Source organism: Schistocerca cancellata, chromosome 8 (assembly GCF_023864275.1).
Source record: "Schistocerca cancellata isolate TAMUIC-IGC-003103 chromosome 8, iqSchCanc2.1, whole genome shotgun sequence".
NCBI lineage: Eukaryota > Metazoa > Arthropoda > Insecta > Orthoptera > Acrididae > Schistocerca > Schistocerca cancellata.
Genome location: NC_064633.1, coordinates 582,764,132 through 582,784,731, shown reverse-complemented (window position 1 = coordinate 582,784,731; position 20,600 = coordinate 582,764,132). Strand labels below are relative to the sequence as shown.

The window sequence follows — 20,600 nt, the reverse complement described above, 5'->3', positions numbered from 1 at the left end:
CACTTAAGATGTTTTCCAATGAATAGTTTTTAGTATTCAAATGACTATCCCTCTAAAACAATCACACACATTGGTGTCTTTTACCTCAGCTAGAACTCCAAGACTTATAAGTATGATTTTTGAAAAAAGAAAGTTCATCACACCATTTATTCAAAAGAATTAAGTATAGGTGGTATGATATTCATACAACTATTAGCACTTGAGTGCATACGTACACGCCTGAAGGACAATGAAATGTACCATAATCTACTGAAAGAATATTAATATTAATGAGATCTTAAATATATTTTTGTTTAGTGCACCAAAAGAACTATAAACTTATCAACACCTCCCATCTGTTATTCTGCTGCCATAATAATAATAATAATAATAATAATAATAATAATAATAATAATTTAATAATTTCAAGGGAAAACACACTAAACAAGAAGATTGCGTATTGGATAACCACAGCGACTGCATAGAAGCGATGGAAAAAACAGATACCTATAAATATCTAGGATACAGACAAAAAATAGGAATAGATAATACAAATATTAAAGAAGAACTAAAAGAAAAATATACACAAAGACTAACAAAAATACTGAAAACAGAATTGACAGCAAGAAACAAGACAAAAGCTATAAATACTTATGCTATACCAGTATTGACCTACTCATTTGGAGTAGTGAAATGGAGTGACACAGACCTAGAAGCACTCAATACACTTACACGATCACAATGCCACAAATATAGAATACATCGCATACATTCAGCAACAGAAAGATTCACATTAAGCAGAAAGGAAGGTGGAAGGGGATTTATAGATATAAAAAACCTACATTATGGACAGGTAGACAATTTAAGAAAATTCGTTCTAGAACGAGCAGAAACTAGCAAAATACACAAAGCAATCACTCATATAAATACACTCCTGGAAATTGAAATAAGAACACCGTGAATTCATTGTCCCAGGAAGGGGAAACTTTATTGACACATTCCTGGGGTCAGATACATCACATGATCACACTGACAGAACCACAGGCACATAGACACAGGCAACAGAGCATGCACAATGTCAGCACTAGTACAGTGTATATCCACCTTTCGCAGCAATGCAGGCTGCTATTCTCCCATGGAGACGATCGTAGAGATGCTGGATGTAGTCCTGTGGAACGGCTTGCCATGTCATTTCCACCTGGCGCCTCAGTTGGACCAGCGTTCGTGCTGGACGTGCAGACCGCGTGAGACGACGCTTCATCCAGTCCCAAACATGCTCAATGGGGGACAGATCCAGAGATCTTGCTGGCCAGGGTAGTTGACTTACACCTTCTAGAGCACGTTGGGTGGCACGGGATACATGCGGACGTGCATTGTCCTGTTGGAACAGCAAGTTCCCTTGCCGGTCTAGGAATGGTAGAACGATGGGTTCGATGACGGATTGGATGTACCGTGCACTATTCAGTGTCCCCTCGACGATCACCAGTGGTGTACGGCCAGTGTAGGAGGTCGCTCCCCACACCATGATGCCGGGTGTTGGCCCTGTGTGCCTCGGTCGTATGCAGTCCTGATTATGGCGCTCACCTGCACGGCGCCAAACACGCATACGACCATCATTGGCACCAAGGCAGAAGCGACTCTCATCGCTGAAGACGACACGTCTCCATTCGTCCCTCCATTCACGCCTGTCGCGACACCACTGGAGGCGGGCTGCACGATGTTGGGGCGTGAGCGGAAGACGGCCTAACGGTGTGCGGGACCGTAGCCCAGCTTCATGGAGACGGTTGCGAATGGTCCTCGCCGATACCCCAGGAGCAACAGTGTCCCTAATTTGCTGGGAAGTGGCGGTGCGGTCCCCTACGGCACTGCGTAGGATCCTACGGTCTTGGCGTGCATCCGTGCGTCGCTGCGGTCCAGTCCCAGGTCGACGGGCACGTGCACCTTCCGCCGACCACTGGCGACAACATCGATGTACTGTGGAGACCTCACGCCCCACGTGTTGAGCAATTCGGCGGTACGTCCACCCGGCCTCCCGCATGCCCACTATACGCCCTCGCTCAAAGTCCGTCAACTGCACATACGGTTCACGTCCACGCTGTCGCGGCATGTTACCAGTGTTAAAGACTGCGATGGAGCTCCGTATGCCACGGCAAACTGGCTGACAGTGACGGCGGCGGTGCACAAATGCTGCGCAGCTAGCGCCATTCGACGGCCAACACCGCGGTTCCTGGTGTGTCCGCTGTGCCGTGCGTGTGATCTTTGCTTGTACAGCCCTCTCGCAGTGTCCGGAGCAAGTATGGTGGGTCTGACACACCGGTGTCAATGTGTTCTTTTTTCCATTTCCAGGAGTGTACATCAGCTACACCATTGCAATTTCATAACCACTTCTACAACCCTTTAGATCACATAACATCAACAGATACAAAGAAAGTAAATTGGAAAAAGAAAACACTACATGGCAAGCACCCGTATCATCTAACACAGCCACACATAGATCAAGACGCATGCAACACATGGCTAAGAAAAGGCAATATATACAGTGAGACGGAAGGATTCATGATTGCAATACAGGATCAAACAATAAACACCAGATATTACAGCAAGCATATTATTAAAGATCCTAACACCACAACAGATAAATGCAGACTTTGCAAACAACAAATAGAAACAGTAGATCACATCACAAGCGGATGTACAATACTAGCAAATACAGAATACCCCAGAAGACATGACAATGTAGCAAAAATAATACATCAACAACTTGCCACAAAACATAAACTAATAAAACAACACGTTCCCACATACAAGTACACACCACAAAATGTACTGGAGAATGATGAATACAAATTATACTGGAACAGAACGATTATAACAGATAAAGCAACACCACATAACAAACCTGACATCATACTCACCAATAAAAAGAAGAAATTAACACAACTAATTGAAATATCCATACCCAACACAACAAATATATAGAAGAAAACAGGAGAAAAAATTTAAAAATACATCCCACTGGCTGAGGAAGTCAAGGACATGTGGCATCAGGATAAAGTTGACATTATACCAATTATACTATCAACTACAGAAGTCATACCTCACAATATCCACCAGTACATCAATGCAATACAGCTACATCCAAACATATATATACAACTACAAAAATCTGTAATTATTGACACATGTTCAATTACCCGAAAGTTCCTAACTGCAATATAACATATACCATACAGTTACAAGGAAGTCACGCTTGATCAAGGTCCGCGTCATGTTCCATTTTTAACCAGACTTAACAGTCTGAGAAAAAAATGTCAATAATAATAATAATAATAATAATAATAATAAAAGCCTCATCTACTACTTTCTTCTTTAATTAAACTGCATTTCATTACCATTGTTTTATTTTTTGTTACCTCTATAATCTCTTTTCATGAGGCTACCCATTCCATTCCAAATCCTTTGCCATCACTAACAAAATAACAATGAGTTTTAATTCCCTTTTCAAATTTCTCCTAGTTTCCTTCCAGCTTACACAAAGCACAGATTGAGCAAAATGGGGAAGAGGCTACAACACTAAATCATTCTCTTCTCAACTACTGCTTCCCTTTCATATGCTTCGACTCTTTATAATTGCTGTCTGCATTCTATACGAGTAGTGAACAGCTTTTCGCTCCCTGTATTTTATCTGTATTAACTTCAGAGTTACATAGAGAGTATTCCAGTCAACAATGTCAAAAGCTTTTTGTAAATATTCAATCACAATAAATGTAGATTTTCCTTTCTTTAACTGTCTAAGGTAAATCACAGGGTCAGTATTGTCTTGTATGTTCATATGTTTCTATGGGACTCAAAGTTTTCCTGAGGTTGGCATTAGCCCAGATTTTTTTGTATTTTGCAACCATGACTTATTAAAACTGATGGGTTGATAATATTCACACCTATCAGCACCTGTCTTTTTTTTAAATTTGAATTATTGCATTTTCCTGGAAGTATGAAGGTATTTCACGTGCCTCACTAGATGGAACAGTCTTTCCATGGCTGGTTCTCCCAAGGACCTCAATAATTCTGATGGAATGTCATTTACTTCATGTACCGCATTTCACCTTAAGTCTTTCAGTGCTCTATCAAATTCTTTTTGCAATATCTTATCACCCTCCTCATCTTCATTTACTTCCTCTTCCCTTTCTAAAATATTTCTTGAAGTCCCTTTCTATTCTACAGCCCTTCTGAGGAAAGTACGTAAGTGAAGGGGAGTGATGTGAAGTAGAATGAGCATGTGAGGATTGTGGTAGGCAAGGCAACAGATCGACTTCAGTTTATTGGGAGAATTTTGGTAAGCTGCACTTCATCTGTAAAGCAGACCACATATAGGATGCTAGTGCGATGTATTCTTGAGTGCTGCTCAAGTGTTTGGGATCCGAACCAGGTCAGATTAAAGGAAGACATCAAAGCAATTGAATGACTGGCTGCTAGATTTGTTACTGGTAGGTTTGAACACACAAGTGTTACACAGATGTTTTGGAATTCCAATGGGGATCCTTGGAGGGAAGTCAGCATTCTTTTAGAGGAGCACAGTTGAGAAAATTTAGAGAACTGGCATTTGAAACTGACTACTGAACGATTCTACTGTAACCAACAGACATTTTGTGTAAGGACCACGAAGATAAGATGCAAAAAAAATAGGGTTTGTACAGAGGCATACAAACAGTCATTTTTTCCCTCACTCTATCTGTGAGTGGAACAGGAAAGGAAATGACCAGTAGTGTGTATGGAGTCTTGCAGAATATATATGTAGATGTAAAGGAATGATTCTAGTGACAAAGAAGTCTGCATATTGGGAAATCCAATGAGCAACTGTGACAAATAGCAGATTGTTCTGGCTCAGCACCTAGGAATGAGCTTATCAGAAATGGCGAAGCTGGTGCCTGTTCATGTGCTACTGCCATGAGCACCTATGGAAAGGAATTGAAGGACAGTGAAGCCTTGTGTATGCGATTAGATATCGGAAGCTACACTTTGTCAAAGAAAACAGAGGCTGGCGAGTTGCCTGCTCCCTGGAGCAGGACAGGCTACTATTTGTGGAAGACCTTACAACAGAGTACAATGTTGGTGCCGGTACGTGTTTCAGTACACACTGTTCAGCACACAATGTCCGGATTCATCACCATCCAGGCTGCTTGAAATGTGAACTAGGTCACAGATGCAGGCTAGTGAGGGCAATATTTGCTATGGGGGAGAGTTGCCTGGGATTTTGTGGGACCTGTGCTAGTAATTAAAGAGCACAATAGCAGCCGTGGACTTTGTAAGATTACTGTGGACCATATGCATACCTCGATCCTCAACATTCTCTCCAATGGCGATGCCATGTTCCAGCAGGGTAACTGTGTGTCACAAGGCAAGAACTGTGCTGCAGTAGTCGAGCAGTGAGGCGCTGAACTCAAGCTCATGTCTTATCAACTAATTTGGCTATGTGAACCCAATGGAACAGAACTGGGATGCCGAAAATATACTGGGCTGAATTTAATTGACTTGTACAAAGACATTTGGTGCAGCATACCTCCAGAATCCTCCCAAGGGCTTCTTTAAATCTTGCTGAGCAGAATCACTGCTGTATTGTGTTCCAAAGATGGACAAACAGCTACTAAGCAGATGGTCATACCATTGTGGCCCATCAGTATATTCCACCCATCTTTCATATTTCCCTTCTTTGGTTGGTACTGGTTTGTCGTCTCAGCTGTTGATATTCATACAGATGCTGCTCCCTTCTTCAAAGGTCTCGTTAATCTTCCTGTAGACAACATTTATCTTTTCCCTAGTTATAAATGCTTCCACACTCTCATGTGTGTTATAGCTGTATCTACTTAAGCATTTTGCACTTTGTGTCAATTTCATGTTTTAGTTGTCTATAATCCCTTTTGCCTGCTTCATTTGCTTTTTGTTGTTGTGAATCACAGATTAAAGCTGTAGAAATTGCAGAAAGGTAATATTAAGAGATAAGAATTGGATAAATTGAGAGATTGTTGTTGTAAACAACAAAAATGTCTCAGTTTCTAAGGTTTTAATTTGTGGTTTCTAACCAATGGATTATGGCCACAGTTCACGCTGACATCTGGAAATATTTCTGCATTTTAAAATCTGATGTCAAAATTACTGTCTTACCATGATATAATCTATCTGAAACCTCCCAGGGTGTTTTCCATGCATACAACTTTGTATTACAATTTTTAAATCAAGTTTCTACCTTGACCAAATGATGCTCTGTGAAAAAATTTTCCAGACAGCTTCCCCTTTCATTTGTATCCCGCAGCCCACGTTCTCTTACTATTTTCCCTTTCACTTACTTTCCCTACTAATGAATTCCAGTCTCCAACCACAATTAAATTTTCATCTCTCTTAACTGTCTTAATAATTCTGTTTTATCATATATTCTTTCAATTATTTAATTGAATAGATAAAAAATCTACTCTCTAAGCGGCAGCAGCACACACATAAGAGACCGTTGTGATTGGCAAGCTTTCGGAGCCAGTGGCTCCTCCTCCAGGCAGAAAGGTTGAAGGGGAAGGAAGAAGGGTGAATGGTAAAGGAAAAGAATCTGGAGAGGTCCAGGAAAAGGGGTAGATTTTGGGAAAGTCACCCAGAACCATGGGTAAGCGGAGACTTACCGACGGAGAAGTAATTATGGAAGGGATTCGAGACATGGCCCCAAGGATTTTACCGGCAAACTGTGCTGAACAAAACAGAGGACTCAACTAAGTACAGGATCCACAGCAGCAGCCGATACCATTGTGGCGCTAGTGATGGGAAAACTATCGACCGCATTCTGGTTCTCAGTATCTAAATAGAAACAATGGCTTCTACCCCTGTGACCGTCTCCGCTGCAAGACTTGCCCTGTGCACCCTCCTACCACCACCTCTAATAGCCCTGTAACTGGCAAAACAAAAACTATCAAAGAGCAAGCCACCTGCAAATTGACACATTATATACCAGCTATTATGTAAACACTGTTCAGCCTTCTACATCGGCATGACTACCACCAAATTATCAATCAGGATGAATGGGCATAGGCGGAAGGTATATACTGGCAACTCACAATATCCTGTTGCAGAGCATCATGACATTTGTGACCTCAGTGCCTGTTTCACACCACACGTGCCATCTGGATTCTTCCCCAGACACCAGTTTCTCAGAACTCCACAGCTGGGAACTAGCACTACATGTCCTTACCCACCTGACCTTAACTTACGTTAATTTCTTCCATTTCAGCTTTTCTTCATTGTAACTACTCTTTGCTTCACTCCGTTTTAATTTCTTACATCTTTCATTGTCTTTTCCATCTATTTTTCGCCGTCCCCGCCCACCTTTGTTACATACAATGCACTCAGCTTCTCGCTATTATTCATTCGTGCACAATGTTTTAGTAGTAATCTCTGTCTTGCATATTGCTCTGTTTTTCCATCTTTAAGCTCTCAGGTTTTCAAATTTGTCCGAAGCAGTCCCCAACAACCAGTCTTTCCTTTTCATCCCATATGGTAAATCTCCCCTGAACTGCAGTTAACTGTGACTTTCCCAAAATCTACCCCTTTTCTTAGACCTCTCCAGTCCTTTTCCTTCACCCTTCTTCCTTCCCCTTCAACCCTTCTGCCTGAAGAAGCCACTAGCTCCAAAAGCTTGCCAATCACAACGGTCTTTTATGTGTGTGTTCTGCTGCCGCTAGGTGAGTAGATTTTTTATCTATCTAATTAATTAATTTTATCAATAATTGATTTTTCTTTGTCCTATATTCTTTCAATGCTTCATCTTCTGCAGAGCTAGTCGGCATATAAACTTGTACTACTGTATGGTGGGCATGGCACTCATTCACTATGCTGTTCACACTACCTTACATACATTTCTATTTTTCTACTCATTTTTAGACCTACTCTTGCATTACGCCTATTTGACTTTCTATTTGTAACCCTGTACTCACCCGACCAGAAGTCCTGTTGTTCCTGCACTTCACTAATTCCCACTATATTTAACTTCAACCTATCCATTTCCTTTTTAAATTGTTTAACCTGCTTATCTGATTAAAGATTCTAACAGTAAATGCTCAATTCATAGAGGACCAGTTTAGTTTTTTACCTGGTGATGTGATTCTCCCATGCAGGCCCCAGTCAGAAATCCACACCTGCAGGGGAGGGGGGATGTACCTCCGGAATATTTTACCCAAGAGGATGCCAACACATTACACCATATAACAGATCCTGTGATGAAACACACCACTCTTCGTTGCATCTTCTCTATCTCCTCTATCAGCCCTATCTGATAGGGATCCCAGATACATGAACAATACTCAAGAATTGGGCGAACAAGTGCCTTACAAGCAACTTCTTTCGTGGATGAGTTACATTTCCTTAAGATTCTTCCGATGAATCTGAGCCTTGTGTCTGCTTTTCCCACTATCTGTTTTATATGGTCATTCCACTTACGATAGCTCTGGATAGTTACATCGTCTCCAGCTGTTTGTCATCAATAGTGTAGCTGTACAATAGTGGGTTTCTTTTCTTATGTATGCACAATATGTTACATTCAGGGTCAACTACCAGAGCCTGCACAATTCATCAGTTCTCTTTAGGTCATTCATCAAATTCTTAGTATCTTCTGGCGTTGCTAATTTGGTGTAGGCAACTGCACCATCTGCAAATAGCCTTAAAGAGCATCCAATGCTTTCTACAGATCATTTATATATATTGTAAACAGCAACAGTCCTATCACACTTCCCTGTGGTACTCCAGATATTATCTTTACAGCTGTCAGTTTTGTTCAGTCAAGAGCAACTTGTTGAGTTCTATCTGCAAGAAAGTCTCAAATCCAATCAGAAGTCTGCTTCAGAACTCCATAAGCTCATTTTTTTTTTAATTAAATGGCAATGCGCGATGGTGTCAAATGCCTTACTGAAATCGAGGAACATGGCATCAGCCTGACCACCATTGTCCACTGTGCTGTGGTTCTCATGGAGGAATGGAGCGAGCTGAGCCTCACAGGATGTCTATTTACAAAATCCATGTTGATTTTTATATAGGAGGTGTTTGTTTTCGAAAAACGTCATAATTCTTCAACATAAAACATGTTCCATAATTCCACAACAGAGTGGCATCAACAATATAGGTCTATAATTGTGTGGATCTGTCTTACGGCCTTTCTTAAAAACAAGAATGACCTGTACTTTTTTCCAGTTGTTCGGAACCTTCCATCGCTCAAGCGATCTATGATAGATTACTGCTAGAAGTAGAGCAATCTCTTTTGCATAATCTTTATAGAATCTTATAGGTGTCTTGTCTGGTCCTGATGCTTTATAGGTATCTCATCTGGTCCTGATGCCTTCCCACTACTAAGAAACTGTAGCTGCTTTCAATTCCGTGATCGGCTATCTCATTATCTGCCATTTCAACATTCACACAACAATTGAAAGGAGGGACAGTGTTACGATCTTCTGCGGTGAAACAACTTTGGGAGACCAAATTCAGTATTTCAACCTTCTCTCTGTTATCTTCCATTTCGGTGCCAGTGTGGTCACTGAGAGAATGAATAGATGATTTTTTGACCCACTTAGTGATTTTACATACGAGCGAAATCTCTTGTGGTTTTTACTCAGGTTAGTTGAAAATGTCTTACTTTCAAAATCATTGAGTGCTTCTCTCATTGCTCTCCTTATGCTCATTTTCGCTTCGTTCAGCTTTTGTCTGTCAACTAGGTTTATACTTCTCTTAAATCTGAGATGAAGTGTGCTTTGTTTATGTAGTAACCACAACCACCAGCGGGAATGCCTTGGGCCGCGGATCGGAGCCGCCGGGCGGGGAAGCTGCCAGCGGTGGAACACGCACCACCGGGTAAACACAGGACGAGTCGGACGACAGACCGACGACAACTGACAACAACCGACCACAACCGACTATGAGCGACACAAAAAGGAAGAGATAAACAATGGAGGCTTGTGGAAACCACAACACCAAACACCAAACGTAAATCCACTCGGAACCAGAGCCAGGCAAATGTCAACAACAAGCAACGACCAGAACGCAGTACCGCCGAGATAGAAACGAAATCCAGAGCGAGTACCAGACTGGCTGGACTAGTGCAGAGTGGGTCTCTATATACGAAACCGGAGGGAGCGGCTATTGGCCGCTGTCTGCACGTGGCTTAGTGGTGGCGCCCTCGCTGCGCGAGAACCACTGCGCGGAATAGCCGCCGCGGAGGTGGAGCCCTCTATGGGCTGACCACGTCCATTTGTTACTCCGCGTGTTCGACTTCCGCGGCGGAAGGTACTAGAGTTTATGTAGCGCTTATCTAACACGGGTATTAAACCATGGTGGATCTTTCCCATCCCTTGAAACCTTACTCGGAACATACTTGTCTAGGGCATATTGAACGATGCCTTTGAATTTTTTCCATTTGTTCTCCACATCTGCGTCCTCATCACCAAATATTCTGAAATTTGTATCCTGTCAGCCTTGCTGAGCAAATATATCTTCCTGCCTTTCTTAACATTTCTTGCAGGACCCACCGTCACAGATGCTGTCACAGCCTTATGATCACTGATACCTTCCTCTCCGTTAACTGATTCGATAAGTTCAGGTCTGCTCAAGGTAATTTTCGGACAAGACATCCAGAACAATGCCACACGATTCCCTGTCTCTGGCACCAGTTTTGATGGCATAACACTCCCCAATCTATACCTGGCAAGTATCATCAGGCATGCCACAGTGAAGTGTGATAGGACAGCTATTATTCTCTATATAGCTAAACGATATGGCACACAGGATGAGCTGCAATCTGTGACTGATTGCTGATGAAGCTGTGGTGTAAGGGAAAGTGTTTTCATTGAGTGACTGTAGGAGGATCAAGATGAGTTGGACAAAACTTCTATTTTTTGTGATAAATGGCAGTTAGCACTAAATGTGAAAAATTTAATTAATGCAGATGAGTACGAAAAACAGTCCCACAATGTTCGAATGCAGCATTAGTAGTGTGCTGCTTGACACAGCCAGGTCAATTAAGTATCCAGGTATAACTTTGCAAAACAATGTGTAATGTACCACACATTTAAGGACTGTACTGGGAAAGCAAATGGTCGACTTAGGTTTTTTTTTTAGAAAGTTTTAGGAAAGTGTGGTTCATCTGCAAACAAGACCGCATATAGTATGCTGATGCAAGCTACTCTTGGGTACTGCTCGAGTGTTTGGGATCACCACTAGGTCAGATTAAAGGAAGACATATAAGCAATTCAAAGGAAGGCTGCTACATTTGTTACCAGCAGGTTCTATCAACACACAAGTATTACCGAGATGCTTCAGGAACTCAAATGTAGCAAAGGCAACATTCTTTTCCAGGAACACTACTGAAAATAATTAGTGAAGTGGCATTTAAAGCTGATTGCAGAATGATTCTACTGCCATCTACATAGATTTAGTGTAAGGACTACAAATGTAACCGAAATATGGACCTGTACGGGGGCATACAGACAGTCATTTCTGTTTGTCTGCATGAATAACCACCGAAAAACTGTGGCTAAGACGCAGCTGGATGACCCAGTTGCTGAATTTGCCCTACACAACATGCTTTCCTTCAATGACTGCTTCACTGTCTGTGTCATCTTGATCCTTCCTACCAACAACAGTTTTTCTGAATTGCACAGGCGGGAAGTCGCTTTACAAGGTATCCTTCGGTCCTGTCCTTCTGACTCTGCTGCACCTAGCTGCCCTATCCTGCCCCACCATGTTACCATGCTCTCACAGGGAGCACAAACCTCCCCCTCCCTGTATCATGCCCTCACCACCCACCTCAAATTGCAGCTCACATCAAACGCAGTTGCAGTCCGCAGTCAGGCTACAGCAGCCAGTAACAATAGCCATTTGTGTGTAAGTTGTGCTTGTGGGAATGCATGTATGTTTTCTATTTTCATAGAAGAACTTTATGTCCAAAAGCTTAAATGTTTAACATCTTTTCATTGGCCTGCCTGTGACTCGAATGTATCTATTACAATGGATGAATTCAATGGATTCCATAAATTTGGCAAAAATCCACAGAACAGCAATACATCCAGAAAATATTATGAAATTAAGAACTGACTGCTGAAATTAGGTACTATACAAAACTAGTTGCAATGCTATCCACTAGGCCAATCTGGGCATGTCAGACAACAGCGTATTTGAGAGCCTAATAGTATTTGCTGTTGTGAGGCTGAGTGGAATCAAGATGGCACCAAATGGGTTAACTGTGAAAGAAAGCCAAGAGTAGATTAGTAACATGGTTACTTTGGAAAGGTGGTGAGAAATTATTCTGACGTTCACAGCCTATTCCAGCAATTTGTAACCACAGGGTTGACATCCAGTAGGCTCTGTCAAAAACGTTCAATGTTTCCTACTACGAACAAGGAAAAAAGTAAGGCATTGAACTGTAGTAAGGGATTGGGATTGGGAGTGGCATCATATCCCCATGGGAGACCCAGATGCAAGACCTTCCCAATACACCCAGCCAACACTTCCTATCCAGTCCTGTCACAGGCTAATCCATGTCATATACCCGCTTTGCTGCAATCATTGCACAGCTTTTTTCATTGGTTATGACTATCAACCATGAACCATGGACCTTGCCGTTGGTGGGGAGGCTTGCGTGCCTCAGCAATACAGATAGCCATACTGTAGGTGCAACCACAACGGAGGGGTATCTGTAGAGAGGCCAGACAAACGTGTGGTTCCTGAAGAGGGGCAGCAGCCTTTTCAGTAGTTGCAGGGGCAACAGTCTGGATGATTGACTGACCTGGCCTTGCAACATTAACCAAAACGGCCTTGCTGTGCTGGTACTGCAAACGGCTGAAAGCAAGGGGAAACTACGGCTGTAATTTTTCCGAGGGCATGCTGCTTTACTGTATGGATAAATGATGATGGCGTCCTCTTGGGCAAAATATTCCGGAGGTAAAATAGTCCCCCATTTGGATCTCCGGGCGGGGACTACTCAAGAGGACATCGTTATCAGGAAAAAGAAAACTGGCGTTCTACGGATCGGAGTGTGGAATGTCAGATCCCTTAACCGGGCAGGTAGATTAGAAAATTTAAAAACGGAAAAGGATAGGTTAAAGTTAGATATAGTGGGAATTAGTGAAGTTCGGTGGCAGGAGGAACAAGACTTTTGGTCAGGTGAATACAGGGTTATAAACACAAAATCAAATGGGGTAATGCAGGAGTCAGTTTAATAATGAATAAAAAAAAATAGGAGTGCAGGTAAGCTACTACAAACAGCATAGTGAATGCATTATTGTGGCCAAGATAGACACGAAGCCCACGCCTACTACAGTAGTACAAGTTTATATGCCAACTAGCTCTGCAGATGATGAAGAAATTTAAGAAATGTATGATGAGAGAAAAGAAATTATTCAGGTAGTGAAGGGAGACAAAAATTTAATAGTCATGGGTGACTGGAATTCGAGAGTAGGAAAACGGAGAGAAGGAAACATAGTAGGTGAATATGGATTGGGGCTAAGAAATGAAAGAGGAAGCCACCTGGTAGAGTTTTGCACAGAGCATAACTTAATCATAGCTAACACTTGGTTCAAGAATCATGAAAGAAGGTTGTATACATGGAAGAATCCTGGAGATACTAGAATGTATCAGATAGATTATATAATGGTAAGACAGAGATTTAGGAACCAGGTTTTAAACTGTAAGACATTTCCATGGGCAGATGTGGACTCTGACCACAATCTATTGGTTATGAACTGTAGATTAAAACTGAAGAAACTGCAAAAAGGTGGGAATTAAAGGAGATGGGACCTGGATAAACTGAAAGAACCAGAGGTTGTACAGAGTTTCAGGGAGAGCATAAGGGAACAATTGACAGGAATGGGGGAAAGAAGTACAGTAGAAGAAGAAAGGGTAGCTTTGAGGGTGAAGTAGTGAAGGCAGCAGAGGATCAAGTAGGTAAAAAGACGAGGGCTAGTAGAACTCCTTGGGTAACAGAAGAAATATTGAACTTAATTGATAAAGGAGAAAATATAAAAATGCAGTAAATGAAGCAGGCAAAAAGGAATACAGACTTCTCAAAAATGAGATTGATAGGAAGTGCAAAATGGCTAAGCAGGGATGGCTAGAGGACAAATGTGAGGATGTAGAGGCTTGTCTCACTAGGGGTGAGATAGATACTGCCTACAGGAAAATTAAAGAGACCTTTGGAGAAAAGAGAACCACTTGTATGAATATCAAGAGCTCAGATGGAAACCCAGTTCCAAGCAAAGAAGGGAAAGCACAAAGGTGGAAAGAGTATATAGAGGGTCTATACAAGGGCGATGTACTTGAGGACAATATTATGGAAATGGAAGAGGACGTAGATGAAGATGAAATGGGAGATAGGATACTGCGTGAAGAGTTTGACAGAGCACTGAAAGACCTGAGTCGAAACAAAGCCCCGGGAGTAGACAACATTCCATTAGAATTACTGACGGCCTTGGGAGAGCCAGTCCTGACAAAACTCTACCATCTGGTGAGCAAGATGTATGAGACAGGCGAAATACCCCCAGACTTCAAGAAGAATATAATAATTCCGATCCCAAAGAAAGCAGGAGCTAACAGATGTGAAAATTACCAAACTATCAGTTTAATAAGTCACAGCTGCAAAATACTAACGCAGATTCTTTACAGATGAATGGAAAAAATGGTAGAAGCCGACCTTGGGGAAGATCAGTTTGGATTCCGTAGAAATGTTGGAACACGTCAGGCAATACTGACCCTACGACTTATCTTAGAAGAAAGATTAAGGAAAGGCAAACCTACGTTTCTAGCATTTGTAGACTTAGAGAAAGCTTTTGATAATGTTGACTGGAACACACTGTTTCACATTCTGAAGGTGGCAGGGGTAAAATACAGGGAGCGAAAGGCTATTTACAATTTGTACAGAAATCAGATGGCAGTTATAAGAGCCGAAGGGTATGACAGGGAAGCAGTGGTTGGGAAGGGAGTGAGACAGGGTTGTAGCCTCTCCCTGATGTTATCCAATCTGTATATTGAGCAAGCAGTAAAGGAAACAAAAGAAAAATTTGGAGTAGGTATTAAAATCCATGGAGAATAAATAAAAACGTTGAGGTTTGCCGATGACATTGTAATTCTGTCAGAGACAGCAAAGGACTTGGAAGAGCAGTTGAACAGAATGGACAGTGTCTTGAAAGGAGGATATAAGATGAACATCAACAAAAGCAAAACGAGGATAACGGAAAGTAGTCGAATTAAGTCGGGTGATGCTGAGGGAATTAGATTAGGAAATGAGACACTTAAAGTAGTAAAGGAGTTTTGCTATTTGGGGAGCAAAATAACTGATGATGGTCGAAGTAGAGAAGATATAAAATGTAGACTGGCAATGGCAAGGAAAGCATTTCTGAAGAAGAGAAATTTGTTAACATCGAATATAGATTTAAGTGTCAGTAATTCGTTTCTGAAAGTATTTGTATGGAGTGTAGCCACGTATGGAAGTGAAACATGGCGATAAATACTTTGGACAGGAAGAGACTAGAAGCTTTCGAAATGTGGTGCTACAGAAGAATGCTGAAGATTAGATGGGTAGATCACATAACTAATAAGGAGGTTTTGAATAGAATTGGGGAGAAGAGGAGTTTGTGGCACAACTTGACAAGAAGAAGGGACCGGTTGGTAGGACATGTTCTGAGGCATCAAGGGATCACAAATTTAGCATTGGAGGGCAGCGTGGAGGGTAAAAATCGTAGAGGGAGACCAAGAGATGAATACACTAAGCACATTCAGAAGGATGTGGGTTGCAGTAAGTACTGGGAGATGAAGAAGCTCAACCAGGATAAACGGTCATCGCCAACAGCAAAGCAGACCATCCTGTGGCACAACATGCAACTAAACATAATAGGCTTGATTTCAATGGCTACTTCACTACCTGAGCCATCTGGATCCTCCCCTCCACAAGCAGCTTTTCTGAGTTGTGCAGCTGGGAGTTATCTTTACAACACATTCTCCGCTGTCAAAATTATCCTGGGCTCAATCTACCATAACCTACAGTCCCTGCACCCTCCACCTAACAGTGTCCATCCCGCCTGTGTGATCACTTCCTCCCTATTCTCATCCCCTTACCCTCTTTGTGTTCCACCCTCTGCCATCGCAACCGCCCATCTTTCCCCTTCCCTGCTCTTCTCCTTTTTCGCCGCCTGTTTCCCCCCTCCCTGCCCCACAGCTATCTGGTGCTATGCCTAATGTCATTCTAGTCCCTGCCCGCTCAACCCCCCCCCCCCCCCCCGGCCTTACCTTGCTAGGCCTTCCCTTTTCCTGCCACATTTTCCTTATATTATTGATATTACAACCCGGAGTTTCCATTGTTTGACTGAACAATCTGTTAAGTTCAAAATAAGCTGCACACCTCGTGACAGGTTTACTTAGTCATCTCAAGGGTACTGAGGAGGTGTGTCAATACCAACCTCCTAGCAGAATGTTTTCCTGCAGACTTTAAGGGATTTGCACTTACACAGACAGCAAACTTACCTTGCAGAACTAATACAAGGAAACATCGTGAGGGAATTTATGATGTTTAACAACAGCTCAGTATCTACTGAAATTTTTAGTAGAAGTTGCAACAAACTTTTAGCGGTTCTCCTACCTGTATTTATCCTGGACTATTTGCTTTATGTCGGCCAAATTTTCAGATGTAATATCTCTCTCCAAGTACTCTGATAATGTTTCTGTGGCACTTTCCAAATCCCTTTGGTTATCCTAGGAAGAAGTAAACAGGTTTTAAGAGAACTTAGCATACACTTTGATTAATTAGTTACTGAATACTACAACATCCCTACACCAAACTATATGTTCCAGTGTTTAATACCGCATGTAAGTACAATGTAATTCTTGTTAGTCACCAGGTTATCATTATTGTACAAAGAACTCAGACTGATGTGTCCTGGATATGGGAGGTTGTTCACTAAATAAAATCTAGAGTTTCAAATGTAGGAAACAGAACTATTTGTGTGACTGCCATATCTAACTGCCATCTTGTTGCCTATAGAATTTAAGGAAAAACAAAAACAAACAAAAAGTTACATAACGAAATTAGTTGTGGTTGTGCTTTTCTGACACACACAGATGTGAAACTGTATCAAAGATCAGCCAAGTTCTGAACTAGGAATATTCTTTCTAAGACTAACACAGCAAACAACTAAGGCACAGACTCCCGCTAATTAATGATAACCCAAATTTAAAAACAGACAACATTTATCATATACAAGTGAAAAAATAAGTACCTCAAAAATAACTGATTGGTTATTTTTCTTTAAATAATATGCAAATACGTATGTATACATCAGAGTTTGGCGGCACTGACACAGGATGTCGACAGCTCTCTTCAAGAACTGAACCTGGAACAATATGCACATACATATACCTATTGTTAAGTCAAATCATATGGGAGAGACACGATGCAATGAAATCTAAGCTATTATCACAGTAAGAAATTTCTGGTCTCTTAAATTTTTGACATTTTGTGCAGTAATTATGGTCGTCTTTTCTTTAACATGTAATAAAATATAATGTGCACATTCTTTCAATGCAAATTTGTACCAAATTAAAACTGTGTATGTGTGTGTGACTGTGAAGTCTGAAAGGACAGGAGTAATGAAAAGTCGAACCTCTGAGTCAGCTGATGATAGCACACTGCTGGGAAATGCATATATCGAACTGAGATTAGTCCGCTATGTATAAACTGGCTGCTGTTGCATCTGCAGTGCAGACCAAAAATGTTGAAAGGATAGTTCCACTACACTGTGTAGGTACTTTTCCTATCAATAACTCTCTCTTCACTGTTCTTCGTTTTCTTGGAAAGTATTGGTTAAAACATGTAATAAGCTCCACTGAGTAGTTTGTAACTTTAATGAAGAGAATATATTCATTTTAACAAAAAAATGGACAGTACTTTTTAGATAACGGAAAACGTGGAGGGGAAGAGGAAGGGGAAGGGGAAGGGGAAGAGGGAGGGAGGGAGGGAGGGAGAGAGAGAGAGAGAGAGAGAGAGAGAGAGAGAGAGAGAGAGGAGCAATTTTAATTTTTTTCATGGGGAAAATGAACTATAAAAGACAATTTTAAAAATTATAGATATGAAAACTGCATCAGGGCAAGGACTGCACTCAAATTAGTGCATACAATAAACTAGCTAACATGCATCTTCAACAATGTAGGAAAAGACAAACTGCTACTTACCGTAAGGAAGATACATCAAGTTGCAGACAGGCACAATTAAAATACACTTGCTTGAAGCTATCAGCCACAGCCTTCATCAGTGAAAGAAACAGACACACGCCATTCATATACACAAGCAAGGACACACCTCATGCACACATGACCGCCAACTCTCCAGCATCTTCGGCCAGAATACAACATGATGTGGGATGGAAGCATCTATTTGGAGGGGGCAGGGAAGGGGAAGTGATGGTAGTCTATGGGTGGGGAGAGAGACGAATGCTGTATGGTGAAGGGTGCAGGGACTGGACCACCAACTGGCACAGTGTCAGGATGTTGTGAGGTACGGAGTGGGAGGAAAAAAGGAACAAAAACGGAAAGGAGCAGGGAAAGACAGGTGGATGCATTGGCAGAGGGCTGCAAATAAACAGTGTCGGAGATTAGAATGGGAAGGTGGTGACAGGACTGAGGGGATGGAAACTGTTGGGTGGAGGGGGTTGGGACAGTAAATTACCATTGGTTGAGGCCAGGATAATTATGGGAGTGGAGAATGTGTTGTAAGGATAAATCCCAAGTGCGCAGTTCAGAAAAGATGGTGATGGAGGGGAGGATCCAGATGGCTCTGGTAGTGAAGTAGCCACTGAAATCAAGTGTGTTATGTTCAACTTCGTGTTGCGTCACATTTACTTTGCTCTCGGCCACAGTCTGGCACTGCCTATTCATCCTGGTGAACAGGTGTTTGGTAGTCATAACAACATAAAAACCTGTGAAATGATTACAGCAAAGATGGTAAATGACATGACTGATCTAATAGGTGGCCCGGCCCCTGATGAGGTAGGATAAACCCGTGACAGGACAGGAATGCGAAGTGCCCTGTGGGTGGATTGGGCAGGTTTTGCACCTGGGTCTTCCACAGAGATATGATCCTTGTGGCAAGAGAGTGACATTGGGGGTGGCATAGAGATGGAAGGGATGTTGTGGAGGTATGGTGGGTGATAGAGGGGTGGGAAGTATCTTGGGTAGGATGTCTCATTTCAGGGCATGATGAAAGGTAATCAAAGGCTTGGCAAAGGAAGTGGTTCAGTTGTTCCAGTCCAGGGTGGTACTGTCTGAAGAGGACACTCTTATGTGTCTGGTTCTTGGGGGTGGTGGGAAGATTGGGCGTGTGAGAGGAAATGGCACGGCAGATCTGTTTGCAGACTACATCTGGGGGATAGTGCCTGTGTCGGAAGGCCTTGGTGAGACCCTCAGTATACTGACCAAGAGAGTTTTTGTCACTGCAGATACACTGTTCCCAGGTGGCCAGGCTGTCCGTAAGAGAAGGATTTTTTGGTGTGAAAGAGATGACAGCTGTCAAAATGCACGTACTGTTGGTGATTGGTGGGTTTAATGTGGACATAGGTGTGGATGCAGCCATCGGCAAGAAGCAGCTCACCATCTAGGAAGGTGGCATGCTGAGTTGAGTACCACCATGTGATGGTGTCAAGGTTGTGGCGGAATGAAGGGTCCAGATCATGAAGATATCATTAATGAACTGGAACCAGACTAAGAGTTTGATGTTTGAGAGGCTAGGACAGTCTCCTCTAGACAGCCCATAAAAGGATGGTATAGGAGGATGCCATGTGGGTGCCCATGGCTGTGCCACAGATTTATTTATATGCCTTGCCTTCAAATGAGAAGTAGTTGTGGGTTAGGATAAAGTCAGTAAGGAGTATGAGGAATGAGGTAGTGGGTCCGGAGTCTGAAGGACATTGGGAAAGGTAGTGTTCAATAGTGGTAAGACCATGGGAATGAGGGATGTTTGTGCACAAGGAGGTGGCGTCAACAGTGACAAGTAGGGATCCGTGAGGCAAAGGGGTGGGGGTGGTGGAGAGACAGCGAAGAAAGTGGTTCATGTCTTTGACATGGGCGGCTAGACTATGGGCAACTGGTTGGAGGTGTTGGTCAATAAGGGCTGAAATTCTTTCAGTGGCAGCACAATAACCAGCCACAATGGGGCATCCAGGACTGTTGGGTTTATAGATTTTGGGCAGCATGTAGAAGGTGGATGTGTGGGATGCCATAGGGGTGAGAAGGGAAATGAATTCAGGGGAGATGTTCTGGGAAGGGCCTAAGACTTTAAGCAGGGATTGATTGGTGTTTGTGTTGGACTTGTGTGATAAGATCAGTTTGATAGAGTTTGTAGGTGGAATAGTCAGGTAACTGTTGGAGGCATTCTGCCAAGTGATTCATAACAACATTGGTAGACTCTCTGTCTGCAGATAGGATGATTAGGTCAGGATTTGTTTTGAGGTTGTGTATGACTGCTCTTTCTTCTACTGAAAGGTTGGTGTTGTGAAGAAGGGGCCCTGGGAAGGAAGCGAGGCTAAGTTGGAGGTAAGAAATACCTGGAAGGTGACCAGCAGGTGATT

General features: G+C 42.3%; 1 protein-coding gene across 3 annotated transcripts in view; it reads right to left on the bottom strand.

Moving 5' to 3' along the window:
• Window positions 1–20,600, bottom strand: part of LOC126095216 (E3 ubiquitin-protein ligase ariadne-1) — a 100,881-nt gene that overhangs the window by 1,230 nt on the left and 79,051 nt on the right. For all 3 annotated transcript variants that reach the window (XM_049909954.1, XM_049909953.1, XM_049909952.1), the window contains exons 9-10: window positions 17,259–17,372; window positions 16,622–16,734 (exon numbers count right to left, since the gene is read on the bottom strand). In XM_049909954.1, coding sequence (XP_049765911.1) covers window positions 16,622–16,734; window positions 17,259–17,372 — 227 coding nt within the window. The remainder of the gene's footprint in view (window positions 1–16,621; window positions 16,735–17,258; window positions 17,373–20,600) is intronic.